The 27,445-nt window shown below is 57.1% G+C and overlaps 1 protein-coding gene across 1 annotated transcript in view; it reads left to right on the top strand.

Moving 5' to 3' along the window:
* The first annotated feature begins 4,054 nt into the window (after positions 1–4,054).
* The window catches only part of GRM4 (glutamate metabotropic receptor 4), a 115,029-nt gene continuing 91,638 nt past the window's right edge, over positions 4,055–27,445 (top strand). The window contains 2 exon segments of the mRNA XM_067006046.1: positions 4,055–4,762; positions 15,487–16,380. Of these exon segments, the coding sequence (XP_066862147.1) occupies positions 15,862–16,380 (519 nt within the window). The 5' untranslated portion in view covers positions 4,055–4,762; positions 15,487–15,861.

Raw genomic sequence — 27,445 nt, 5'->3', positions numbered from 1 at the left:
TGAGGTTGGACCCATACCAGCCTCAAAGGAGGGGGTCACCCTCTGGCCTGTCCCCGAGGCTGGCCTGGGGCAATTTCCTAGTACCTGTGTCCTTGAGACTCAATATCTCTGTGGGGCAAAGGAGAGGGGCTGGAGTGGCCCTGGGAGGCTGAGTAGGGATGACGTACTCCGGGGTGCTTAACCCTGGGCCTCACCTCTCACCCCAGCTCTCCTCAACTCCTCTGACCCTGCAGGGTGACTTAGGACTCTCTGCAGAGCCTGGGGCCATGCTTTCTCTTGTAGTCAGTTCTTCATCCTGGAAATGTCCTGCCAGGGGACAGTTATTGTTTAAACAAACTCCCTTGTCAGAGGCATTTCCATCTCATGGCCTGGTTCAGGGGAAACCAAAATTGAAACCCATCAGACCCCGAGGCTGAGGCGGTGACTGGTTTCACTCCACATGGGGACAATTTCTCAGGTGTTCCAGGCCTGCCAGGCTCCCCCCAGGCCCCTGCACCTTCAAGCTCACTTTGATCTAGTTCAGCAAATTCTAAACTTCAGGATTTTCAAAGACAATTGCCCTCTCCTATTAGGAATCTTTTGAAATGGAGAAGTCCTAGAGCAGCTTGGTGAGTTTGAGTTGCCAACCCAGTGGGTGGGAAAAGGCAGGCAAGTTGTTTTCCCTTGCCAGGGAGGCCAGAATGAGAGCAGGAAGAAAGAATCTGCTGCAGCAGGAGGGAGTTAGGTCAGACTTCAGGAAGAACTTCCAGGTCATAAAGGTATAAAGTGCAGGTGCAGGACTTTCTATGATTCTTTCCTCTAGGACTACCTGCCTCTTTCTCTCCCCCCAAAGCCATCTGTCCATCGGTGCTGAGATGGTGTCTCCTTTTCTCTGAGGAGGCCCATGTGTGCAGGACTGGTGGGTTAGAATATCCACCCTGAGGACCCCACCAGTGTCAATCAGGTCAACTTCCTTAAAGACTTCAGAATAAGACCCAACACCAAATCCCAGCATCCTTAGAAAGAACTCGGCCCAGCCCCTCATGTCACTGATGGGGAAACCAATGCTCAGAGAGGCTGGGCAACTCCCCCAGGTCACACAGCCTTAGCGCCAAGGACCTGGCCTCCTGCTTTCAGCCCTGTGCCCTCCTCCCAGTCAGAGAACAGCTCTGAGGAGTGGGAGTGGGACGGCTTGCTGAAGAGCAGTTTGGAATTTGGGCCCTCGCAGCTGGCTCACACTGGGGCCCCTGCTACGTGATTCCTTGAGGTCACCTGTGATCACTCTTCTCCCACAGAGGCGGCTCTGTAGTTCCTTTGTCTCCAGGGCAGGGGACAATAACTGTTGTTTCTGGAGGTGTGTGTGAGTGTGTCTGTGTGTATGTCTGTGCCTGAGGATCTCTGGGTGCGTCTCTGTGTATGTGTGCGTATATGTGTCTCTGTGAATGTGTATCTGAATGTGTCTCTATGTCTGTGGCGGGGGTGTGTCTGTGTGTTTGTGTGTGTGAGTCTGTGTGTCTCTGTGTGTCTGTTACCATGATAAGTCAAGTCAGCCATGAGTCAGCATGAGGGAGAAGAGGTGTCCCAGCTGGACCAGGCTGGGGGTCACAGGTGAGGGCTGGATGGCTGGCCACTCTGAGGCTGGAGGCCTGGAGGCCTGGGATGGCCCAGGACAGCTGCCCAGAAGAGCTAGGCCTCAGGTTGAGACCTTCAAACTGGACGAGTCCACAAACTCAGCCATCTGCCAGCCAACAGTGTTTCTTTTTTTAACCCCTGAAAAATATAGCCTACCCAGGCTTCTGCGACACAGCTGGTGGGGGGTGGGATAATTATGGCCAGAGTGCAGGCAATGCTGAGGGCCGGGGGTGGGGAGAGCGGCTGGGCTCCTTTTGGCTCTCAATAAACCATGGCCCCTTTATGTTCAGTTCCACTCATTCATTCATTCAACAAAAGGCTATTCAACAAAAGGATATTGAGGACTATATTCTGTTTAAAAAACTGCAGTGGCTCCCACTTCTGGGCACCTAAACACAGGACTGGGTGCCCTGCATCCATTATTTCATTCCCTCTTCATGATGGCCTTGCCAGTAGGGCCCAGGCTCTGGCCCTTATGGACCCCTGGCAGGAATCAGACAAAGGACCCCCATCTTTTAGGTAGACCCATCCTCAAGACAGGATGTGTCCCGTGTCAAGCCCAAGGCAGGCTGAACTTGAACCTCGCAGCACCCCTAACTGGGTGGCTTCTTGCACAGCAACTCGGCAGCCCTGCTCTGAGGTCAGCATCATGGTCCTTGTTGTACAGGTAGGAAACTGAGGGACCCTGGGCAGGAGGACCCAGGTATGCTCGGGGTTTGGTTGGAACCCAGGCAGGCTGTTCCCAAGGCTATGGCCTCTCCAGGAGTGACTTGAGTTTCCTGCAAGCCCAGAGCAGTGCACACGTGGCTGGGAAGAGCCGGCAGACAGCAGGAGCTTTGGCGGCCTTAGCTCACTCATGCCTCTCTAAAATGCGTCTGGCCGAGGTGCGCATGGCCATGGGTGCACTCTTCAAGGGCAGGGTGCTCTCTTCAAGGGCAGGGTGCTGTGCTGCCCTCTGTGTATTCCTTGGACTAGGAATGCAGCAGGATCTCGGTCAGTGCTGGTTGCATCAAAAAAAAGAAAAAGGCATGAATGAATGCATGAATGAATGCATGATCACCACCCTCCCACCAGAGACTTCAGTCTGACTGGGTAAATGAGACATGTATTTGGGGCTATCACATGAGAGAGTTACAAAGAGAGTTCATGTTTTGCCAACATGTGTTCATTCACCAAACAGTGATTGAGCTTTCACTAGGGCCAGGCATGGTGCCAGGCCCTGGATGAACCATGGTGAACAAGATATGGTTCTGGCCTGGCAGTGTCTGGAATTCTGGAGGAGGGAGTGCCTGAGTGGGTCTTGGGGAAGGTGCTGGGGCATTGGATGAGGAGCAGGGAGGGAGAAAGGGCAGAGTAGGGGAGGTTCAGACCCTGCTATTCCCAGGCCCTCCCAGACATTCCCCTGATCTAGAAGAAGAAATTATCTGTGGAAATGAGGGGTTGGGCTGTGGAGGGCATGAATCCCCCCAGGCCTGGGCACAGTGGAGCCCAGATGGCACTCTGCAGGTCAGCCAGGATGACTGAGGTACTGACATGGGGGAGGGAGGCCGCTGGTCAGCCATTCTCCCCCACCCCTCCCAGCTCTCTGGCACTGTGCTGAGCACCCTCCCTGGGACAAGGACAGTCACTTGTCACAGCTCTAACTGAAGACACTTCTGCAGTCTGGGATGCAATGCTCTTGCAATCCTAAGAGGGCTGCAAGTCTCCCTCCCTCTCTTCCTCTCTAAGGCCAGCCCTCTCCTGGGATTTTTCACAGCCCCCCTGGGGAGGAGGAGAGCTGGGGCTCCAGTTTCTCCCTGGCTGAGGGATTTTTCCCCAGGCTCGCTCCTGTCTGCCAGCCAGGCCACCTGTTACACTTTGCAGACCAGTGCTGGAGGGAGACCAGTGGGCTGTGGGCCATGGAGTGGGAGTTCCCCAAGCCTGGTGGAGTTCTGGGGTGGAGGGGACCTCAGTGGGAAGGGGCTCCTGAAGGCTGTGTGACCAGGGGCAAATGGAATCCCCTCCCCCTCCCGTCCTGTGTCATACGCTCAAACCAGGAGCAGTGGGGTGTGCAAACGAACATGCCACATGGGGGCACGCGCCACGTGCGTGGTGCAGGTGTGTGATAAGCTGGCCTAAGGTGGGGGTCTTAGTGATGCTCAGGGAGGATGGGGGTGGGGGTGAGGAGGAGTGTGACCCCTTGGCATCACTGTATTTGCTGTACTTCTCCGGGAGTGTGTCGGGATGCTATGCTCCTTGACCCTCGACCTTTGGGGTCAGGAGGGGTCCCTGCCAAGTCCTCTGGGTCGAGGAGCAGACATCCGCCCCGGGGGAGGGGGGAGAAGGGGGCTTCCAGGAGAGGGCGCCGGTGGGGCGTGGTGATGGGGGGAGCAGAAGGCGGAGCTGGTGCGGAGGGGTGGCGGGGAGCTGGGCGAGCCCCAGCCTTCCGGCGGTGGAGGTGCGGGGTCGGGGGTGGGCTCCCAGGTGCTCTCTCTTTAAAAGCCGGCGGAAGCCGCGCTCTCGGCCGCACCTGCAGAGCAAACTTGGCGAGCAGGGCTCGCGCCTTCCCGAGTGCGGCGGCAGCAGAGTGGGCGTCGGGCTGAGCGGCTGCGGTCCCCTCGCCCCCTCGTGCTCCCGGCGCCCGCCCCCTCCCGCAGCCTCCCCTCTCGGCGTCTTCCTCGCTTGCTCTCTCGCTCGCTCTCCAGCGCGCTCTCCAGCGCGCTCTCCAGCTCGCTCTCCTTTTTTCCTGCTGCCGTGCGGCTGCCGCGGCGCCGCCAGGCGCCCGCATCTCAGCCGGCTGAGCTCGCTGCTCGGCTCACGCTCCACTCCTTTCCTAGCCCGGAGCCCTCGGCCGGACCCCGCGCCCCGGATCGGACGCCGGGCTCCGCGGCGGACGGAGCAGGGCTGCCCGCCGCTCCCTAGCTCGCTGGCTGGCTCTCGCCGGAGCAGCAGCCCACCGCCGCGCGATTGGAGGCGGCTCGGGCCGGGCGGCCGCCAGCTCCTCCCCGCTGCGTCCGGGACTCCGGGCGGCTCCGCGCCGGGCTCGGACCGCAGCGTCAGAGCCGCCCGCCGCGGCCCGGGCTCCGGCCACCGCGTAAAGCCAGCCTCCGGCCGCCGCCTCCCTGCGCCCCCGGCGCGGGCGGGTGCGCCACCGAGCCCTCGCCGGCGCGCGGTGAGTTGTGGCCCGCGGGGAACAGGCAGAGGAGACCGTGCCCTCCGGCCTCTGGGGCGCGAGCTGCGGCGGGGACTCCAGGGCTCGGGGAGGTGGCCTCTGACGAGCTCCCGGGCTCGGGGCTGCCCAGAGGGCCTGCGGACCGGAGCTTTCGGGGCTGGAGGGCGCGGGACCCGGGCTAGAGGGTCTCCCCTCGGGGCTGGGGCCGGCTGTCCCACCGCCCCGAGACAGGCAGTAGGGCAGCGGCTCTTTCGCGGGCCTGGGGGAAAGTGTCTCTGTGCCTGGGGTTGTTTCGGGTTCCCCCGACTGGGGGGTCGAGCCCGCGCTCAGGTGGGGGCGGCGGCATCAGAGCGCCCCCTTTGCGGAGAGGCAGGGCGGGCGGGGGCGCGGGCCGTTCTTTGCCCCCGTTCCCCGCGGTCTCCCGGCGGGAGAGCAGCGCCAGCCTCGCGCGCCTCTGCTCCTTGACCCACACCAGCCCCGCGTCCCGCTCCCGTGGCCGCCCCAGCGTCGCCTTCGTCTCTGACAGACCCCGGCGCCGGAGGCTTGCTCTCGGCGGAGGCGAGATGGGACGGCACCCCAGGGTCTGGGGTCTTCCTGCGGCCCCGGGACTTCACGGTCAGGTGCTTCGCGGATATTCGGGACCGACCCTCTCCGGGACCCTGATGAACCTTTGCTTCTACGCGGCCGCGGGGCGGGCAGCCGGGCCGAGTGTCCGTGTGTGTGTGTGTGTGTGTGTGTCCCCGTGTGTGTGTCCGTGTGTGTGTGTGTGTTTTGGGGGGGTCCCCTCTGGGGTCGGCTTTCCCCGGCGCTCAGGAGCTGAAAGCGCCCCCTCCCCGCGCGGGGGCGGGGCTGGGAGGGGGAGGCCCCGACTGCGAGAGACGCCCCCGCACCGGGGCGGTCTGAGGCTGTTTGTGCTGAAATGGGGCGGCAGTGGCGGCGGCAGAGAGTCCTGAGGCCCGAACCTAAGAGCGCCCCCTCCCCCAGGCCGCGAGTGACACCCCCGCCTTCAGACTTTCGGTCCTTTTTGGAGGAGGCTCCTTGTCTCTTTCCCCACTCCGGTCACCCTCCCTGCCCCTGGTGCGGGAGAAAGCTGCTTTGCGGGACTGAGCTGGCCTTGCTTAATGGGGTGCCCCAAGCCACGTGTCTGTTGGAGCCGTGGTTAGTCTGTCTGCCCCTCTGTCAGTCTGGCAGCCAGATGACGGTGGAGGGAGGGGTGTGTGTGTGTGTGTGTGTGTGGTGTGTGTGTGGTGTGTGTGTGTGTGTGTGCGCGTGTGTGCGCGCGCGCCTCAAAGTCTTTCCTCCTCTCCATTCTGGGGTGAGGTTGGGGGCTGAGGGCTGGCAGGGCGGCCAGCTCTGTAAGTCTCCATACTGGGCACCCCATTCCCACAGCCTCCCATCCCTGGGCCTGCTTATGGTGGAAGTGAAGAATGTTCTAGTTCCCATTGCCCCGTCCCCAGGATGTGTCCTGGATCTGCCTTGCTTTCTCCCTGGCTCCACGTTGGACGCTGGGCCCCAGGCTCTGGGTGGGCACCTCTGCTCCTTGGAGGCCTCAGGGCATAAGGCGGTGGGAGAAATTCCATGAAAAGGTGGGAACTTGCAGGAGCTTTTCTGATGATTTCCCGCAGAGCAGTCTGGAGGCTCCTGGGTGTGGTCATCTACCGGACAGGGCAGGGGGCTTATCTCCTCTCCTGGGCAGGCCCTGGGACTAGAGGCAAGAGCCCCCGAAGAGGCTACAGCGGGGAGTAGGGGTCAGAGCCCTTGCCCCTCTCCCTGATCCCCTAGAGGACCACTTCCTGGAGTGCCTTCCCAGCCCCTAGTGTTCTGTCCTTGGGATGGGCTGGGGGACCTTGGGATGGGGGAATGGTGCCTCTGAGCCTCTGCTTAGCCCTGGATGGTCATGCCTGTCCACTTGTGAATTTGGTGACCACTGCCTTCATCTCCCCCCAACTTTTGTCATTCTAGCCCTCAACTTTCCCTTAAATGTCAACATCTTCACACCTGTCAGGGACAAAAACATCAAAAAGTTCTTCCCTCCAGAGGTCTTGCTCACTGCTGGGGCTCCCCATCCCTGGGGCATTTGCTGTGAAGAGAGATTCAGAGAGGAAGAAGGCAATGCTTAACCCAAAGGAATGCTCTACCGGTGGTGGATTTTCAGGAGAGAGATGTATGGGATGTTGGGGGCGGGGCATGCAGCACATCCCATAAAATAGGTCTTGAGCTGGCAGAGGGGGAGGAGGGAGCATGCCAGGAGTTGAGCTGCCTTCTTGGCCTCAGTGGTCCAGCACAGGCCGCTCCTCTCACCTCCCTCCTCTCTCCTCCCCCAACTTTCCTCTGGGTGGCTTCATTCTGTTGGAGGCTTGACATCTCCAGGAGGGAGCGCCTTGCGCAGCGGCAGGCAGGCAGCTGAGGTAGGTGAGAGAGTCAGCGAGCAAGCCTGTGAATGAGCAGTGTGCTGGCCAGACGGGTCGGGGGCGGCCCCAGACCAGAAGGGCTCTTCAGCCCCCACCTGCTTCCTGAGGGGTCCCCTGCCCAGCTTCCAGGATGCTTGGCCACACCCGAACCTGTTCTGCTGCAGGGGGACAGCTGGCAGGAAACGATGGCACCAGGACCATGGGCTTCTGAGCTTTATAATTACAGCCACTAGACACATCCTCTCCCCTAGACAAGTGTGGGGCCGGCAGCCCCTAATTACCACTGACCCCAAGACATCTGCCCACCCCTGCTGTCCTCCTCTGCTCAGTCTAGCACCCCATTTTCCAGTGGGCAGGCCCCACTGGCAGCCGGGGTAGCTGGGCCCGCCAGCTGCTGGATGGGAGGTTATCTCACTTCTGCAGAGTGAGGCCGCCTTTGCCACCTGGAGAAGGCGTGGGGGAGCTGGCATCTGGGCTCTGGCCCTGCTCACTGGGGCTGGCAGAGCTTCTGGCTGCCCAGGCTGACCTGAGGGAGGAGGCCGAGGGGCTTCCCCTGGTGGGCAGCGGGCCTGAGTGGAGGGCACCAGCTTTCTGTTCCCCCCCCCCCCAGCCTGGTGCCTGCTCCTGGAAAGAGCAGGGAGGGCTTGTTTCCGTGTCTACTCTGCCCTAGTTAGCAGGGGACTATCAAAAATTAATTTCAAGATGTCACTGCCTTTGGCCCTTGCCAGAGTGCAGGCTGCCTTTTCTGTGCCTCCTGGGAGCTCTGTTTCTTTCCCAGCTGTGCAGCTTCTGGCCTCCCTCTGTCCTCTCCTCTGCTTGTCTTCCACTGTCTCCCTGCTGCCTCTCAGCCCAACCCCAGGCATGTAGCTTTGCCTTCTCAGCGAGCTTCTGCTGCCTGCCAGTCCTGGGGTCAAGCTCTGGGGGCTTCTGCCTCAGTACCGCACCCCCTTCTGCTCCCCCAACTTCTCTTTCCCTGCCTGAGCTTTGCGCCTGAAAGGGAGGCTTATAAAGGGAACTTGGCTTAGGAAAGATGAAGCCTGCCCTGCAGCCCTGTCCCCCAGCCCTCCAGCCCATAGGGCAGAGAGAGTCTCTTGCCGCCTATCCAAGTTTCTCTTGGCTCCTTGGAAAAAACGAGCACCACAAGGATAGTAAAAATCACCCTTAAGTGAAAGCTGATGACTCCCGTCGAAATGTTTTATAATTAACCTCACCGTTTAGCAATCTTGTGGCAGCAGTGAGGCATAAATATATGTGTACACACGTATATTAAATAAATTGGGGAATGTGGTGCATAATGGCATTATCTGGACCCCATTCAATTAAGGTAGATATTATCTGCAGTAATTGGGAAATGCCAGCCCATAATGACAGCCCATGCCATTTCGGCTCAAGCCATGCTGATGAGCAAGCTGTGGTGTGTCCCTAAGCCTCCCTCTTCTCCTGGAGAAAGCCCTGGCCGCCCAGGGGCTGTGATGACGCCCTGGGGAGCTCAGCTGGCTGGCGGTCCCAGGCTGGGCCACCTGCATTGGGACCAGGAGGTTTGAGTCCTCCCCGGGTCCCCTACACTCAACCCTCCCAGCCACCCCTCTGTCCCTCAGGGGGACAGACTAGTCTCTGGACCCGTGTTCTGGTTGGGCCATGACTTCTAGTAAAAACACTTCATTGCTACAGGGTTATTTTTAGATTTGAATATAGAAATAAAGATTGGGGACTTGACCTGGATTCTTAAGTTTTTGGCAGGTGATCGCTTGTCAGATGTCCGGCCCCTTCTTTGTGCCTGGCCTCAGGGTGCCTTAGGGTGGGAAGTCTCCACAGCTGTGGTTCTGTTCGTGGCTGTGCAAGGCAGTGGGGATTGGACATGGACTCCCTAAGCCAGTGGGCCCCAGCTTTCCAGGGCAGTGCCGGGGTTCAGGAGGGGGGACAGGAAGAAAGAGGAGAGAGGAAGAAACAGCATCGACAGGAAGCCCACAATAGCAACAGCTGCAAACAAAGGCACTTGCCTACTTGGGTGTTGTGGTGGAAAACTGGATGGTCCTGGCAAGTGGGGGTGGGGTGAGTTGGGGCCAGAAGGAGAGGCCTGGGGGTCTGCATGGGGGCTGCTGGTTGGAGGAGACCTTGAGCAAGCGTGAGCTTGGTGGCTGGCCCCCTGGCTCTGGGAGAGGGGGAAGGTCAAGGCTGGGCATTTTCTGAGCTGAACTGGTGGGACCCAGTGCCAATGAGATATGCTTGCTTTGCCTTCCAACTGATGGGAGCTGCTGTGGCCTTAGCAGGTGGCTGCCTTTGAGCCTCTGGTTTCTCTAGTCCCACGTCCCTGCCTGCTGTGCTCACAGTGGGCCCTGCTTTCTCCATCCACACCATGGCCCACAGGTCCTGCTTGATCTTGTGCTTGGAGCCCTCTCTGACCTCTCCTGCCTCTCTCCCTTCCCATTGCCCTCCAGTCATGCTGACCTCCTTGCTGTTCCTTGAACAATGAATGCTAATCATATGCCCACCCCAGGGCCTTTGCATTTGCTGTTCTTGCTACCTAGGATGTTTTTCTCCCAGATACATGGCTCATGCCTTTACTGTTTTTAATCTCTGCTGTAATGCCACCTCCTCTGAGAAGCCTTCCCTGACTATCTTTTTCTGAAAAAGCTCCTCTGGGTCATTCCCTTTCTCCTTACCTGCCTTGTGTGTCTTCATAGCCCCTTGATCCCCTGAAGTGCCACTCATCTGTTTGTAGATGTATTTATTGTCTCTCCTGCATCACTCCCCACTGGGATGTTGGCTTCACAGGGCAGGTGTTTGTATCTGTTTTCACTTCCAGCGTTTCCCCAGTGCTCAGAACAGAGTCTGGCACACAGCAGGAGCTCAGCACGTATTCGGATGGCACATTGAATAACTGAATGGTCATGGATTATGTTCCATGCCTGCCCACACAAGAGGGTTGTAAGAATTCAGGGCAAGGTCTGAGTCCCACTCCGGGAAGCTGGAATGCCGCTGCAGACCCCCACTCCCTGCCCTGGACTCCACACTGGTGAGGGTGCTGCTGTGCTGGCTCTGGGCAGGGACCTGGCTTTGTCTGGTTGTTGATTGAGAATTTCCTGCATTCTGAGCCTTGGGCTGGGCACTGGGGCACCGAGATGTGGGCGGTGCTGTGCACCCAGGCCCTTAATGTGCTCCCAGACTTATCAGGGCCAAATAACAACACACAGAGAGAGGCTTTATGGCATTGACTGTGGAGGAAGGAGATAACAGGAACTAGACTCATCAGGGCAGGCTTCCTGGAAGAAGAAGTATCTCAGTTGCTCACTTGAAGGGTAAGCCTCACAGGGAGGAGGCTGGAGGAAATCCAAGGGTCGGGGAAGCATGGGCAATTGGTTTGTTTCCCCCTTCTTAGTTTCCATTGGCATGAAGCTCGGGAATTAGGTCCTCCATCCCTTCCTTCTTTCCTTCCACACGCATTTCTCAGTGCCCACCGCATGCCTAGCACAGGGCCAGTCACTTCTGAACCAGGCCCTTGTTTTGGAAGAGGGAGAGGATGGCTTTTGAAGTGAGGTCTGGGGTTTCTGAACTTGGGAGGTTCCTGATCAGGCCAGGGAGCTGGAACAGCTCAGGGAATTGAAGGGAAGGGGGCATGGGGTCCAGACCCCGACTCTTCCCTCCTTCTTGCTGTTAGAACATGGCTCGGTCTGGGTCAGTGCCTGGAGCAGGGCTACTCTTCCTATTCTAGAAATAGATTACCTGGGAGAGAAGGATGGAAAGACCCCAGGGATCATTCAGTCACTTCCACAGACCCTGGTGGGGGTTGCCAGGCACCGTGCAGGCTGGGGTGCAGAGATATCAAGATGAGGATGATGTGATCCCCTCGGGTTGTGGTCCAGGTGGGGAGAGGGTTGTGCTGCTGGGGTTTGAGGGAGATAATTGGTCACCCCCTTTCCTTAGGGACCCGAATCATCCAGGTGGAGATTTGTTGCTGGTGCAACTGGGGTGGAGCGGGCTTCTGATGACCTGCTTCCTGGGTTAGGCTTTGTCCGTTTGAAAGGAGACTGTCTAGCAAACCTCACCTCTGCCCAGCCAGCGCAAGTGCCCAGGGGGACAGCAGAGAGGGGGGCCCTAGAGGTGCCCTGCAGTCTCAAGGAGGTGGGGGTGGTGTAGGAAGGAGGGGAGAGGCCTCAGGTTGTCCCTCACTGTCCCCTTTGGGGAGTGGAGCTGCCAGCCCCTCCTTCCGTGGAAATGTGAGATGTGGGCGATGAGGTGTCTAAACAGCTCAGGGGGTTCAAACCCCACTCCACTCCTCCATTCACAATCCCTGAGTTTCCCAACACCTGGGCTGGGCTGGGCCTAGCAGAGGTCAAGGTGAAGAGAGCTGAAGTAGGTGCTGGAGGGAACCGGGGCAAGCAGAGGGGGAGGGCCACCATAGGTCCCGAGGCCTGGATCAGGAATGTGAGGTGGGTGTGCTGGGGACCCCGGGCAGGCGGGGAGCCCTTTCTGGACCTGGCTTTCCTCGTTCCACCCACTCGGCCCTAGGGGCTGGCCTGCTGGCCTGCAGAGGAGCCAGGAGGCTGAGCGTCCCCTCAGAGGGCTGGAGGCGGAGGCAGGACTGAACCGCTCTGGTTGTGGCCCCCAGCCCTGGAAGCAAAGCGCAGGGTCCCTCCCTCAGACTCTGCCCTTTATTTCATGTTTGGGAGAATTCTATTTCTTTACCTTTGGGAGAAGAAAAAGCAGCTCAGTGAAAACTAAATTGGAGCTTACTAAGTCACAGTAGCTCCCTTCTGGTTGTTGTTTTGTGGTTTGTGGTTCTTTCTGGCCCAGGCCCTGGCTGGAGAGGGAAGGGTTGAGGTCAGGCAGGAGAAAAGCCTGGAATCCTGCTTGTTAAGACTCGGAAGGGGTCACTGAGGTAGGTTTGGCCAGTTCCTCGGGCATCTGAGAGACCCTCAGGTGGTGGGGCTGGCTGGGCTAAGGGAGGGGTGAACCGCAGCTCTCCCCCCAGCCTCCCCTCCCCCATCCCCTTTCACTGAGGAGAATGTTCTGGAAAATGCCATTGGCCAGTGAACTATTGCTCTACCCTGTGCTCCTCATCCCTCCCTGCCTAGTTCTGTCCTCCCTGGAGCGAAAGGATCTAGCAGGGACAACAGAGGGAAGTGGGTAAGGGGCTGAGGAGGGAGGTGGGAAAGCAAGACTGAGGACGGGAGAGGAGCCCCATCTGGGGGTGGGTGGCCATCCTGGTGATTTCACCTCGGGCGGGACCCCCCGTAACTGTCCCAGTTTGAGCTTTCCTGGCTGTTTTGGACCTGGGGGGGTGGTCTGAGGGCTCCCATCCCCCTGCCAGCTCCCCACTCCCCTGCAGGTGGAGGTGCCCCGTGGGGGAGGCAGGATCAGCCGGGCTCCCTGTGTCCACTCCACCCCCAGCCTCTGCTCTCCTGGCTCCTTTCACTCCCAGGTATTTTTACTTTTCCCTGGTGCCTGTTATGCAGGATCAAAGGAAGGAGGGGAGGCTGAAAGAGGCGGTGGTTTGCCCAGCTCTTGGAGAAGCTCGGAAAAGGCAGGCCTGGTAGGTCTGAGGGCTGGAGGGGACTCGCTGCAGGCAGGCTGGGACCCAGTCCAATGGAGGGAGGCCTTGCGGGTGTCTGAGCAGCTTGGGGCAGGGCCTGGGGCCTTCCGGTCATGATTCTCATCTTGCAAGTATTTGCCTTTCTCCTCACTGAGGCCTTCTTCCCCTGCGTGGCCTCTGTCCTTCCCCTGCCTGTGGTGTGTGTGTGTGTGTCTGTGTGTGGGCACTGATCAGCCCAGAGGTGCTCAGGCTTCAAGAGAAGCCAGTGTTGAGCCCTCACGAAGGATCTGGAAGCCTGAGCAGGGCCTGACTGTCAGAAGCTGCTGTGCGTTGGTTTCCCAGCCCGAGTCTGCCCTGTTGCAGCCTCGGCTCACCACCTTGTCCTGATGCCAAAAATCCCTCCATTTGAAATTCAAGAAAACCAAGCATGACTTCCTAGGATGTGGGAACTGGGCAGGGCCTGAGAGACCCTCGGGGCCAAGCGTGGTGGGGTGGTCAGGGCCTGGGCGGCCTGCACAAGCTCTGTGTCCCTGGGCTGTGTCACTGGTTTGACGTTTGGTGCCTCAGCTTCGTCATCTGTGTGATGGGGATAAAAATCCCACCTGGCTCATAGGGATGTGAGTGTCACCTGAGAAGCACCTGCATGGTGGCTGGCACACAGCACTATGTTGTCCTTTGCTGTTATTTCTCCGTGGGGCACAAAGGGCGTTTGGACAAGACAGTGTTTCATTGTGCGGGCTGTCTCGCCCATGCCATCTCTGACGCTGCCTGGATGCAGCCTAGTAGGTGACTCTCTCCCATCGTTGTGACAACTGAAATGCCCCTACAGGGACAGGATGGCCTCCAGACTGGGTCTTATTCCAGCCCATCCATTTTACAGATGTTGAAACTGAGGGCTCCCCAGGGGACAAGTGTGGCCTCCAGCAGGGCAGCCGCAGGACTGTGGGGTGGTCTAAGGCTTCTGCTGTTTCTCTTCTGAATCCCCTAGAACTGGCCTCCGCAGCTAGTATCCCCCATCCCCTCACTCCCCACAGCTCCCTGGGAGAGAGATCTGATGACTCACTCACACAAAGGGGTGAGTGCTGATGAGGGGTCCACACAGGTGTAGCTGCCCCTCTCCTGTATTTTAACAGCTCTTAAGCCTTCCCCAAAGCACTTACCGCCAGCCCTAGGTCATCACTGAGTCCTGGCTTCCTGCCAGCTTCCCCAGGCTCTGTCAGTGTGAACGGTGCTGGCTTTGAGTCCTCACCCGCCTTGACTTGCTGTTTGACTTTGGCAGGGTTACGTGGTACCTCTGGGCTACTGGTTCACCTGCAGAAGGGGGCTGAGGAGAATTAAGAGCCATACTCTTGGCCTCTGAGGAGCTAAATGGAGGAGGGAGCATTCTGATGCGGGGGGGTAAGATGTGGGGGGAGGGTTTAGAAGAAACCCGGGAGCTGAGGCTGGATCCTGGGGTGTGGGCCCTCTCCTCCTCTAGCCCTTGCGCAGACCTGGAGCAGTCAGGACCTCTGTGGGGTGGGGCATGGGTGGTTCTGAGACCACCACTTGGTCTTGATAGAGGGACCATATTTCCAGGGACACCTCCCAACCCAAACACAAGCTCTTCTTCCAAATGGCTAGGGAAACTGAGGCACAGAACGGGCGAGTGGCTGCTGGTCTTCATTTGACAAACCCATGGGGAAGGGGGCCTTGGGGTCGCCCCCTAGCCAAGCCCTGGCTCAGCTTTCTGCCTTTCTCCCTGGGGCCTCCTGAGTCGAGGGGAGGGAGGTTGCTGGTGGTAAGGGAAGGCTGGGCCCACGCAAGGAAGTCCTGGGGAAATTAGCCCAAATTAGCCATGAGAATGAGGAATGCTGGTACTCTCTCCTCCACCCTTGCAGATAAATATTTAATCACAACAACAATAATAACGACGATCATCATCATAATGTGCACTAGCTCAGGCCAGAACCCAAGCCCCACTCTCAGAGGGAGGAAGTGGGGAAGAGAGAAGGAGCAAAGAGAAACTAAGAGAGAAAGACCCTTAGAGAGGGGGAGGGGAGGGGGAGGGAGGCCCAGCAAGAGAAAATGAGCCTCAGTTGGGTTGACCGGCCACCACCACCCCCCACCGGCAGTGGGTGGGCAGCTGGGGTGGAAATGGGAGGGTCCACCTAGCCCTCCCCAATTCATCAGGAGAACCCCAAACCCCAGCAGCCCCAGCTTCTCCCTCACCTTCGGGCTGAACAGCTCTCAGCCAGACTTCTCCTGGGGCCTTGTTGGCTTTCCTTGTCTCTGAGTCCTCAAGGAGCCCAAGGGTGTCTGGTTCCAGAGCTGGGAACTGGAAAGCTGGGTTCCAGGCAGCATTTTGCTGCTCACCCACTGTGTGACACAGGTCAGGTGTTCTCCTGCTCTGGGCCTTGGTTTCCTCATCTCTGAAATGGGCTGTGCCCCGTGGGACCGGTTTCTGCCTGCTCCTTCCTGTGGGTGAGTGTTGAGAGGGGCCTCTCTTCTTCCCAAGCCTCCCAGGCTGTTGCCTGGGGAGAGTGCTTTCTGAGGCCTCGGGTCTGATGGTAGTGGGCGCAGGCCTTAAGAAATCTTCAAACACCACCCAATTTCTGCCTCAAGTTCTCCCAGTTGACCAAAGTCGTCGAGCAGCAGCTGGGAGGAAACCAAGTTCAGGAGATTTGTGGAGTCTTTGGCTCATAACCTCCAGCATCTCCTGCTCTCAGGCTCCTGATGAGAGATCCGAATTGCTAATGTCTTCTTTGGGTTTCTCTTTGATTCTCTCTCTCTCTCTCTTTAAGGTTGGTAAGAGGAGAGCATTGGAGCTGTTTTCTCCTTGATGCCAAGATCTGCCAAGCTAGGAGCACTCTCCTCCTTTCACAGTCATCCACCAAGAACAGGCCTGCAGGACGTGGGGACCAAGCCCAGAGCTCTGCTGCACACCGGGCACTCCCTGCCGCCTGGGAGCATGGCCTGTGCCCGTAACTGAGCGTTGCCTGCGGGGTGAGAAGCACCAGCATGGTTCGGCCTGTTGGCTGCCATCAGCCGCCCTGCTGCTGAAGCTGCGCTGGAGACTTGTGGGGGCTGCTCTGCCCCTGCTCCCCCAGGCTGTGGGCCAGGGGCCCACACAGCTAGGAGGGAGGCCTGCCATTCATGGGTCTCTAGGGATTTCCGAGATGCCTGGGAAGAGGGGCTGGGGCTGGTGGTGGGCCCGGCTGCTCCTTTGCCTGCTTCTCAGCCTGTCTGGGCCCTGGGTGCCTTCCTCCCTGGGGAAGCCCAAAGGCCACCCTCAAATGAATTCCATCCGCATAGATGGTGACATCACTCTGGGAGGCCTGTTCCCGGTGCACGGCCGGGGCTCAGAGGGCAAGGCCTGCGGAGAACTCAAGAAGGAAAAGGGCATCCACCGGCTGGAGGCCATGCTCTTCGCTCTAGATCGCATTAACAATGACCCGGACCTGCTGCCCAACATCACGTTGGGCGCCCGCATACTGGACACGTGCTCCAGGGACACCCATGCCCTGGAGCAGTCGCTGACCTTTGTGCAGGCGCTCATTGAGAAGGATGGCACGGAGGTCCGCTGTGGCAGCGGCGGCCCGCCCATCATCGCTAAACCTGAGCGCGTGGTGGGTGTCATCGGTGCTTCAGGGAGTTCGGTCTCCATCATGGTGGCCAACATCCTTCGCCTCTTCAAGGTTAGTGCCTGCCCAGCTCCTTTCTCTTCTTCTCCCCCTGAATCCGAAGGAGAGAGTGTGTTTCCCAGCACCCCCAGCAATATCTGAGAATTTGGGGCTGACCTGTGGTGAGGAGGGACCCAGCACCCAGCTCCGTGGTGCTGACCGTGGTGCTGAAACAGCACCTGCTGCTGCCAGCTCCTTGATCAGCTCCGCTCCTCTGCGGGGAATTCTGAACCAGGAGGGGAAAGGAAGTACTGGCAAACGACAGAAGGGAGGAGGAGATGGGCAGACAGAAATATAAAAAACCCAGACAGATGGACGAGTAGAAATTTAGGTAGATAGAAAGGTAGACAGGTTAAAAGATAAACATAGAGTGTGAATGTGAACGTTGGAGATTGCCAGGGAGAAAAAGCAAGACTTCTGTTTTGATATTGTTTTTCAATAATTGCAATTGCCAAGAAAGATCTGTTTTTCTCCTGGGTAGTTGAGAAAGCCCCGCGTGGCCCTCCCGCTCCACCTCAAGATTATAGTTAGAAGATGTGTCCTGATTTTTTGGATGAGGTGTTGGCTACCGAGCCTGCAGTGAACGGAGATAAGGATGGGAAAAGGCCTGGAGGAGCGGGCAGTCCCTGTTTCTGGTGCCCTTGGCCCTGAACTTAGCTTCCCTGTCTCATTACCTTCCTTCTTCCCCTCTTCCTTGCACACCTTTTCCCCTTTCCTTCTGGAATCCCTCCCTGCCCCCTCTTTACCGCCTCCCTTTCCTCTTCCTGGGGCAGGAGCTGCTGATTTGCAATTCAATTGGAGCCAAGTGCTTCGCTAAGCTGCTAAAACTACTGAAAGCTACTGGGTAGAGAGAAAAACATTACAAGCATTTTACCAATAATTATGTGCCTGCTCCTCTCTGGGAGCCTCCTCGTTTGCTATGTGTGTGTGTGTGTGTGTGTGTGTGTGAGAGAGAGAGAGAGAGAGAGAGAGAGAGAGAGACAGAGAGAGACAGAGAGACAGAGAGAGAGAGAGGGAGAGAGAGAATAGGGTGAGGGAGGAGGAAGGGAGGTACAAAGGGAGCCTCTGGGTCCCTTCTTCACTCTGGTGTTAGATTCTTGGCCTCTGGAATTGGCCCCTTGTCTCCTCAAAGGCTCCAGAGTTAGGGAGTGGACAGAGAGAGGCTGTTTGGCTTCATGCAGGATGGGAAGCGCTGAGGCTGGAGCCGTCTCTCCTGGACCCTTTCTGGAACACGTTTGCCCAACCCCATGATGCATCAGTACTTGGAGGGCATTTCTGGGGGCCGGGGTAGAAGTGGGGATGAATGGTGCGAATGTCCCCGTGTAGGCTGTGGGGGTAGGTGGGAAAGAAAGGTGGTTGGAGTTGTCCTGTCACAGCAGGGGTGGGGTTGGAACTTTGCCATAGGCTGGTCTGGGCCACGTGTGCTGTACAGTCCTTGCCTTGGGGCCTTCTTCCTGTAGTGTTGGTTTTGCTCGATGATCCAGATGAAAACACTATTTTAATTTAAAAACAAATGGATGCATTCTGAAGGATGCAAAATCACACTGAAGCCGGAGACCTGAAGGAGACTTTGCCTTTGTAGTGGGCAATTCGACCAACCCCTGGGGAGCAGTTTTGCTGGGGGACATTTGTTGGTGGGATGGTTGGGGAATGGGAAACTGGTCCAGTCCCTCCACCTGCCCAATTCTGCAGTGAGGAGTGGAGACCCAGAGGGGAGGGGAAGCAAGGCTCTGTGGTCCCAGGGCCTAGTGATGGCTTCGGTGAGCTGTGTCATCAATTCAGCCTGCCTTCCCTGGGCTTGGGAGGTGAGGCGACCTGGGTCAGCAGCTGTCATCCTGTCTGAGTGGGGCACAGTCCCCCAGCCTTTGAGAAGACCAGACTACAGGTGGGGCTGGTGCAGTGTCCTTTTCTGAGCTTTGTATTAAACACCTTGGTGAGTCTGGGTGTTTTAAAAAGTGTTTTATAAAGATGATAAAACAATGTGATTGGGCCCTTGGGGCTATGAAATTGGTAAGGGTCCTTCCCCACCATGTCCCAGAGGGGAACCAGTATGCACATTATAGGGAGGTGGAAAAGATCAAAGGAGCTGAGAGGTGTCACCAGACACACGGCCAAGGCTCTAAGAAAGGTCACTGTCAGCATTAGATCTTCAAGCGGGTTCTTGGAAGCCCCACACAGCAGTGGGCTGTGACTGCTGGGCTGACCTCTCCCAGGATGGGGAAGGTCGCTGGTGGGGTGAGGGGGTCTGGGGCCAAAGGGTCTCACCAGCCAAGGGCTCTTCCGCTGCTCATCTGATCACATCTGAATGTGGCGTGGCCTGGGTTTTGTCCTGCACAGAGAGCAAGATGGGACTGGGAGGTAGAGGCCTAGGGAAGGGAGAAGGAAGGGGCACGGAAGGGGCCTGTTGGGAAAGGAAAGGGGATGGGCGGTGGGGGAGATGGGGAGAGAGCCAGAAGGAGACAGCTGGCTATGGTCCGAAGTCCTTGGGTCCCTTTTAACAGAGTTAATGTTCCAGGCTGGCGACAAGAGGGCTCCTCAATAATTAAACTGGTAGAAATGAGAGGCTGGGCCAGAAACTGAAAAGCCATTTACAGAGACAAAAAGCTTCAACTTTGAGGAGGGAGGTCAGATGCAGAGCTTCAGGCAGGGAAGGATGAGGGAGGGGCATCTTGGGGGCCAGGGGAGTTGCGGTGTCAGGTGTCTGTTTCAAAGGGCATCGCTGCGCCCCAGCCCCGCTCCCTGCCAAGGCTGTTAGTGAGGTCTGCTGGGAACTTCCCCCGGAGGCTGTGATTACAGCTCTCTTTCCTCCGTGAGGTGGATTTCCTGTGCAAAGCTTAGAGAGGAGCTCTGGGTTTGGGGGCATGAGGGGTAATTTCCTGCCTGGAGAATGCTGATGGGGTTCCCTCAAGGCCAGGATATGAGCAAAACTCACACCTACCAGAGCTGGGAGGGGTCAACTTCCTGTCGTACAGTTGTGGAAAATGAGCCCTGATTAAGGGACGGGCCAGGGCTGGGAGTCAGGTCCCAGCTTCCAGAACTGACTCCTTCCAGACTGCCTGCGCAAAGCAACTGGGTTCGAAGTGGGCCTCAAACCCAGGCCTTCATTAGGGATCAGAAGCCCTGACTTTGGGAAGTTGTGGGCCTGACAGCTTATATCCTTTACTCCCCCATTCCTACCCAGTCCTTCATCTTCATTTTGGCTCCATTCTCCTAGTTAAGGGAATATTGATGGAGGTAAAGAATACTTTTCAGAGGAGAGCCTAACGCAGAGGATGTGGCCTCTACAATACTATGTCGTGGGGACAGCCCAGGTTCTGAAGCCAGTCAGATCTGAGTTTGAATCGCTGTGCCACCAGTTACCTCACCATATCCACCATATCTACTCACCATACCAGTCACTTACACCATAGTATGAATGAGCCAGTGAGATCTTTTCCTGAGAGCAGTTATTGTTGGGGGGAAAAAGAACATAGTAAGTGCCCTGGAAGGAAACCGTTTTCAAATCCTTGACCTGTAAGAGCTCAGAAGGATCCAGAAATCATTGCATTGAGTCCCTCATTCATTTTGCAGTGGAGAAAAAAAAAAAAAAACTAACAACAAAAACTGAGGCTTGAAGATGGGAATATGGCCTAGCATGGTGGTTAAGAATCTGGAGACTGGAACCAGACAGCTTTTGCCACCTTGGCAAATCGTTTAGCCTGTTTGTGCATCGGTTTCCTCCTTTGTAAAATGGGGATGATAGTGGTCTCCTAGGCCTGGTGTGGGAATTAACAGTTAATGTCCAGAAAAGGCCTAGCCTGGTGCCTGGCACACAGTCAGCCTGCAGGAAATGTCATTGCACAGCTTGTAGCTGGGCCTTAAGTCAGCATGAGAGACTCCATTGATGTGGAAGAGGCTGGATCAGGTGGGCAGGGACAGATGGTGACCTTTGAGGCTGATCCTGGAGAGGACCGACCATCTGCTGGGCCTCAGGTGTCTCCCTGTGGTATGGAGACTGAGTGGCCAACTTAACTTGCAGGTAATGAGGGTTTTCTGGCTGTCACCACAGTGGGGTTTGACACTAAGACTGGGGTGGAGTGGAGGGAGGGCAGGAAGGGGCAGGTGGGAGAGGGGATGCCAGCCAGCAGGAGGAGGGCAGGTGCCCAGCTTCCTAGGAGAGGCTGGGCCAGGGACACTGGTGGGCGACATTGGCTCTCTGTGCCACGTCAGCCTGGCCTGTGAGGGCTTGTCCCTCGCGGGGCTGTGAGTGCTGTAAGGGTTTGTGGTGCTTTTTAGAGAAAAGCTGCCTGCCAGGTGCTTGGCTTGTCTGCCCCTCAGTGCCAGGCCCAGGGCTCCTGGGGAACCTTTGTGGCTCAGCTGATACCCCATGTTCTGTTGAGGATGTGGCTTTCCTGTCTTGAAAGTGTTTTCACTGCACAACCAGGAGGAACTTTCAAGAGGGTCCACCCACTCTCCCACAGCCTGCCTGTCTTCCTTGAAGACAGCTCTGTCCTTGTAGCGCCCAGGCCAAGAAACTTGGTGGCATTTTTGACCTCTGCCTTTCTACCATCTGCAATCCTGCAGTCTCTCCTTTAGGACACGTCCTCGTGCTGGAGTCTCCTCAACCCCCACCTTGTGCGCTCTCACCCGGATCCGGCAGAAACCTCTCTCCTCTCCCTGCTTCCAGACAGGCCTTTCCACAGCCCAACCTTTGCTCAGCTAACAGAGCGATCTTGCTAAAAGCCAAATCCAACCTGCTCCCCACGCTGCTTAAACTTGTTCTTGACTTTGCATTGCTCTTAGATTAAACGCAAACTTCCAAAATGCTTGCCAGTCTGACAGGCCCTGTGCTACCTGGTGCCCTGACCACATCGTTTTGCCTCTCCTGGGTGCACTCCATACCAGTCCTGCTGTTTTCTTTATGTTCCTGGAAGACACTGTGCTCTTTGCCACCACAGGGCCTTTGTACCTGCTGTCCCATCTCTATTGGAATGTTCTCTTCCTACTCTTTGAGGCTGGATCCTTCTCATTCAACCTAAAGTTTAAGTGGACTCTCTTCAAAGAAACACCCTCCATCCCCCAGTTATTCTATATTATTTTCCCATCTTCCCCTTCATGACCCTCACCACAGTTTGAGGTCATGTCCATATTTCTTTGTTTGTTTTCTTGTTTCTCTTGGCTTCCCCTCTGGCCTGCTGCCTGTTTTTGTATGGCCCATGAGCTAAGAACGGTCTCTGTGTTTTAAATGGTTGAAAAAAAATTAAAAGCAATATGTCATGACACAGGAAAATTATATGAAATTCAAATTTCAGTGTCTGTAAAGTTTTATGGGAGCGCAGCTATGCCTGTTCATTTACATATTGTCTAGCACTGCTCTTGAGCTATGCCCTTGGAATTAAGTAGATGAGACAGAGACCATCAGCTGACCCCTGCTGGCCTCTAAGTTGCGCCTGTAGGACCCTAACAGATGCCAGGTCCATAGGGGGCCCTCAGGAAATCATGGCTGAAGGGACTCATGGAGAGTGAGCCATTTGCAGCCCCCATGTCTCCCCAAACTCTGCCATGACAGCAGAGTGGCCCCTGTCTGCAGAGCCTGCATGAGTTCCTGACTGTGGGGATAAGTGTAGCTAAGCTCACTTTACCATGGGGTCCGGCCACTGGCCACCAGTGCCCACCACTTTGGTGACCCCTGGGCCACCTGTTTCCTCCTCCCAAATACCTCCAGCTCCTTGCTGACTTACAGAATTCTTTTCGCTTAATGCTTTGTTCCCTGTTAAAGGGTATCCCCATGTCCCACTGTTGGCTGTTATTAGAGATTTGTCCCAAGAAGGCTTACTCAGTAAATGTTTGGGGGTGAATGAGGGGCCCTCCTGAAGAGGTTGTTGGGGTAAAATAATCACAGCATTTACATGGCATGTATCCTGTGTCAGGGTCTGCCCCAATCCTCACAGCAACCTGCAGGGGTAGGCATACAATGGTCATCCCCATTTTGCAGATGGAGAACTGAGGCTCAGAGCAGCTAAGCAAATTCCCCAAGGTCACACAGCTAGTAAGTGGCGGAGCTGGGCTACGAACGCAGGCTGTTTGACCCTGAATCTACCCTTTTCACCACTCTGCTCTCCTTTCTCTTGGTCATCAGATAGTCTTGGGTGAGATCTGGCGCAATACTCACTGTGTGGCCTTTCTGAGCCTCAGTTTCTGTATCTGTAAAAAGGAGTGTGATGATACTCATTTGGCAGCAGTGATAAAGTATGCAAAGCCTTTAGTGGGTGCTTAGGCGATGCTGGTGTTACCAGAACAGGTTGGATAGACATTAAGGTGTGAAGTGCTGGGCAGCCGAGGGGGACGGGGAGGAGCGGAGGAGGTGTAGGAGGTGGTCTTGCTGAGGGTGACTGTCAAGAGCCTGTTCTCCTGAGGTGAGGACCACACAGCCCTCCCTCTGCTTTTACAGCATTTCTCCCCCAAACCCTAGGTGTCCCTTTGTGGTGGGAGTCTGGGGAGGGGGCCTCAAGACCCAGGGTCAGGCCAGCATCTAAACAGAGTGGGGAGGAGGGAGGTGAGGGGAGGGAAATGTGGCCCTGGGGAACAGCCCTGACCACTGAGTTGCCAATTCTCTCTGTGCTCCCGGCAAGTCCTTCCCTGTGGGTGGGGCACTGGGGTACAGGTTGCATCGCCTGGTGGTTCTCAAGCCTGGCAGCTCATCATAGTCACCTGGGGAGCATTGGATTGCTGGACCTCCAGTGGTGAGGAGCCCTGGGGCTGGGTCTGTATTTGCACACCTGCTGGGAGGCTCAGCTGGCCGCTGGATGGATGCTCTGAGTCCTCCTCAGTGTCCCGATATTCCCGTCCCATCTGGCTTCTCCAGAGAGTGCCCCCACCCACCCCGCAGCCCTCTCAAGCCCACTTCCTCTGATGTGCACCTTTGGGTTGCAGGACCTCTCTGAACACGGGAAGTTTGGGACTGGAAGCAAGAGGGTTTCAGCTCTGATCACTGGACTGGCAAACAGGCTCATTACTGGGAATGAAAAGGAGAGAGTGGAGGCCTTTGGGGGGCCTCTGGGTAGACTTCCTGGAGATGCCCTGGAGGGAGGCCTGGTGGGCTCCTGGAGCCTGGGTAGGGCTGACAGGGCCCCTGGGCGAGGTGTGTGACATTGTGGAGGGGCCGAGGTGGGGCTGAGCCTGGGGAAGCTCAAGTTCATGACTGCTGGTTTCTGGCTCACTGTCCCCCACCTGGACCTTGGTTGGCCCATCTGTAAGAATCCATTCATTCATTCACTCACCAAGTGTGTATTGAACGTCTCCTCTGGGCCTCGCTCTGCTAGAGCTGTGGCCTCCATCTGGCTGCACATTGGAATCAGCTGGGGAGTTTAAAATTCCTGGGTATCCGAGCCCCACCCCAGGATTTTGGATTTAATTGATGTGAGATGGGGCCTGGGCTCCCTAGGTGATACTCACGTGCAACCCCAGGTGGAGAACCGCCACGCTAAGCAACTTTACAAAGCAGGCAACAAAGCAGATGGAGGCCTGGCCCTCGTGGCTTCCACGTTTGACGGGAAGGCAGACAGTGAACAGGTAAAACACATAAACGTGTAATTGTCACAGGAGAGTAGTTCCTTGTAGGACAAAGCAAGGAGGTTGCTAGAAAGTCATGGGGGGGTGGGGGTGCCAACTTAGGATGGTTGGAGGTGGACTTTTTTCTTTTTTTTTTTTCTTTTCTTTCTTTTTTTTTTTTTTTGTGGTACGCGGGCCTCTCACTGTTGTGGCCTCTCCCGTTGTGGAGCACAGGCTCCGGATGCGCAGGCTCAGTGGCCATGACTCACGGGCCCAGCCGCTCCATGACATGTGGTATCTTCCCGGACTGGGGCACAAACCCGTGTCTCCTGCATCGGCAGGCGGACTCTCAACCACTGCGCCACCAGGGAAGCCCGGAGGTGGACTTTTTGAAGGAGGACATTTGTGCATAAACTTGAGTCGAGTGAAGGAGGTCGCCCTATGAATATCTGGAGGAAGAGTTTTCCACGTAGAGGGAACAGCAAGTGCAAAGGCCCTGGGGCAGGACTGTGCTTGGTTGATGACTTGACCTGGGAGATCAAGAGGGAGGACCCAGACAGCCCTGGGGCCAGGGAGAGGAGGACCAAGGGGGCTCCAAAACCCACGTCTGCTCCTTCTAGCTGCAAAGGGTAGTGGGGCAGGAGGGTTAGCAGGATTCTGGTGACCGTGGGCAAGTCGCTGAGCCTCTCAGGCCTTCAGTAAAATAGGTAGGTGGTTCTTGACCAGTCCTTGTGAAGCCACAGAGGTGATGGGGAGGAGATATAAGGGTAGAGCCCATGTGAGAGGCTAGTTCTTTCTCCTGGCTCTCCCTGTGCTGGCCTCTGGCCTCCCCCTCCCAAGCCCCGTGTACCTCTTCTAACTCCTCCTCCTTCATTTCCCTGCTCCCCGCTCCCTGACCTGAGGATGAACAGAGCTGGAGACAGGAGGGAGGCAGACGGGGACCCTGAGGGGCAGTAGCTTTCAGTGGTCAAAGCATGGGCCCTGGGCCAGATGGCCTGGTTCATACCCCTGCTCTGCCATTTATTACCTGGGAGCCCCCTCTCTGTGCCTCAGTTTTCTTGTCTGTAAAATTGGGGACCCTTGTAGCCCCCACCTCATAGGGCCTTGTGAGGATTACATGAGGAATACATAGAAAGAGCTCAGGGCAGTGCCTGGCATGGGACTCTGGATATTGGCTGAGTGCCTGGCCATGGGGGTGCAGCCCAGAGCAATGGCCTTGGAGGTGGCCACATAGTAGGTCACTCAGATCCTGGCCCCAGATCACTGGGCCTCTCTGGACTTCACCATCTCATCTGTAAAATGGGCAGAATCACATGCACCTTTCAGGGTGTGGATGCAGAATGATAAGAATGGGGAACGGGTGGCAGGGTAGGCGCACAGTAGGGTCAATAATATTTGTCCTCATCTCTTGCTGACAGAGTATCCAAGGGGCCTTCGAGGAGGTGTGTGGTCTGGGCCATGAAGGGTGGGGGGCTCTGTGGGGCGGAGGGGCAGGTCGCTGACTTTGGGCAGAGGAGACTCTGGTGAGTGTACCCGAGTCCCCCTGTGTGACGGTCCTGGGGTCCTCCCGACCCTCCCAGTTAGGTGTGGGGGATGGTAGGTTGATCTCCGGCTCCCCGCTTGGGGAGGGCTGAGGGTCCCCTTACCAGAAGTCTCCCATAACTTAGGGACCTGCGCTCTGGGCCTGGCTCTGCTGCTGACTCATTGTGTGACCTTGGGTGGGTTGGCTGCCCTCTCTATGAGCCGAGGGCATTGGATTAGGTGGGCTCTGACCCCTGTCCTTTACCTGGAGCCTTTCCTGCAGAAGGAGCGATGAGCTTCCTCCTCAGGGTTCAGGCTGACCACCCGTGGCCTTCCTTGATCGTGGGCCGTGCTTTCCAAAGCCTGCCTCCCCGCCTTTGCCTGGGCCATGCCCTCCTCCTGGAATGTCCTCCTTGATGCCTGACGGGCAGAGTCGGGCTCCTCCTCCAAGCCCTGACTCTACATCCAAGACTTTCCTGACCCTCCAAGGTCAGATATCCTGGGGTACATGGGGTTTCTCGTGTGGCATTCTTGGGTCTCCCCAAAGTTCATGAGCACGTTGAGGGCAGGACTGGGTTGGACCTCTCTTGGTGCCCAGCCTGGATACAGACAGAAAGACAAATCAGGGAGCCTGCCATCCTTGGGACCAGGAGTTGGACCACACGAGGGAGCTGTGCCTGCCGCATGGGTGGGGGTCACAGGCTGCAGGGCTAAACCTACACTACATTCCCCCCTCCCCAGCCCGGTTTGAACTGTGTACTTTTCGGTTTCCCCCGAATTATTAAACTAGCATTTTTATGACCAAGACGTGTTGGAAATGAAAAGAAGGAAAATTCTGCTTTATATTCCAATTGACCTTTTCACTTGCCACCCGCTCAGGGGGCCTGGGTTGGATGAGGTGATGAGATGCAGGCCCAGGCCTTGCCTCCTGGTGCTGGGGCTGCTGTGGAGAGTCCTGGCCGGAAGCTCTGTCGGGGGAGGGGAGCAGGGACACCCTTAGTCTGAGGCCCTCTTTCTCTGTACATGTTTCCCCAGCCCTCTGACTCATTCTGTCGCGCTCTGCAGCTTTCTCTGTTTCCCTCTCATGGCCTCTCCCATCTCTCTCTTCCTCCTGGTCCCTTCTGGACTCTCTGGCTCTGTCTGGGTCCCTCCCCGGGTGACCTGGGGCAGCCTCATCCCGGGGCCCCGTGGTTCAGGTAGGATGTAAAGCGGCTGCCAAGCCCACCTGCTCCTGGACGGGCACCCCCCAGCCTTGTGCCCACTCTGGACACCCACCTGCCTCACACCTGGATTATGGTCGTCGGCATCTCAGTACTGAGAACTTCCTAGTGGGCGCCCAATCCACCCAGGCCCCCACTCCTGACTCAGGTTGCCTCCCACAGAGCTCCAGAAATTTCCTGGGAGGTATGGCCTGGCCGTGGGCACACCTTGATGCTGCTCTGGGCTCCACTTTGCTCACCCGTGGGTTGACAAGGACTGGCTCTGTGCCCTTCCCAGGGCTGTGGGGAGACCAGGCCAGGCACAGGGGTGTGGACCTGCTTCAAAAAGGGAAAATCCTGGCTCTGCCACGTACTGCTCTGTGACCTTGGGCAGGTCACGTAACCTCTCTGAGCCCAGTTTCTCGTCTGTGAAATGGAGAGGGTGGTTGTGAGGGTTAAATGGGACAATGTAGAGTGGCCAGCACAGGGCCTCGTGCCCAGAGGTGCTCAAGGACAGTAGCTGCGGTGCCCTGTGTTCATGCGCTGCTCTCCCCGCCCCCTCCTTTCATCCCTCATTCCTGGACCTCCGTCCTCCCTGGGCCTCCCTTTCTCCCTGGGGTCTGCTGAGAGGTGCCCCAGGGTGACCTGGAGGCCTGAGCTCCGCTCAGCCCTGGCCCAGTGCAGGGACAGTGAAGGTGCCACCAGGCCCGGGGCCCAGGGAAATTTTAAACTCATCACAGCTAAACTGTCTGGAGGACGGGAGCCCCGTGGGTCCCACCCCCACCCTGGGCAGAGTGGAGAGGAGCCCTGATGGTCCTCCATGTCTCCTT

Source organism: Kogia breviceps, chromosome 10, assembly GCF_026419965.1.
Source record: "Kogia breviceps isolate mKogBre1 chromosome 10, mKogBre1 haplotype 1, whole genome shotgun sequence".
NCBI lineage: Eukaryota > Metazoa > Chordata > Mammalia > Artiodactyla > Physeteridae > Kogia > Kogia breviceps.
This window is presented reverse-complemented; position numbering and strand designations above follow the sequence as displayed.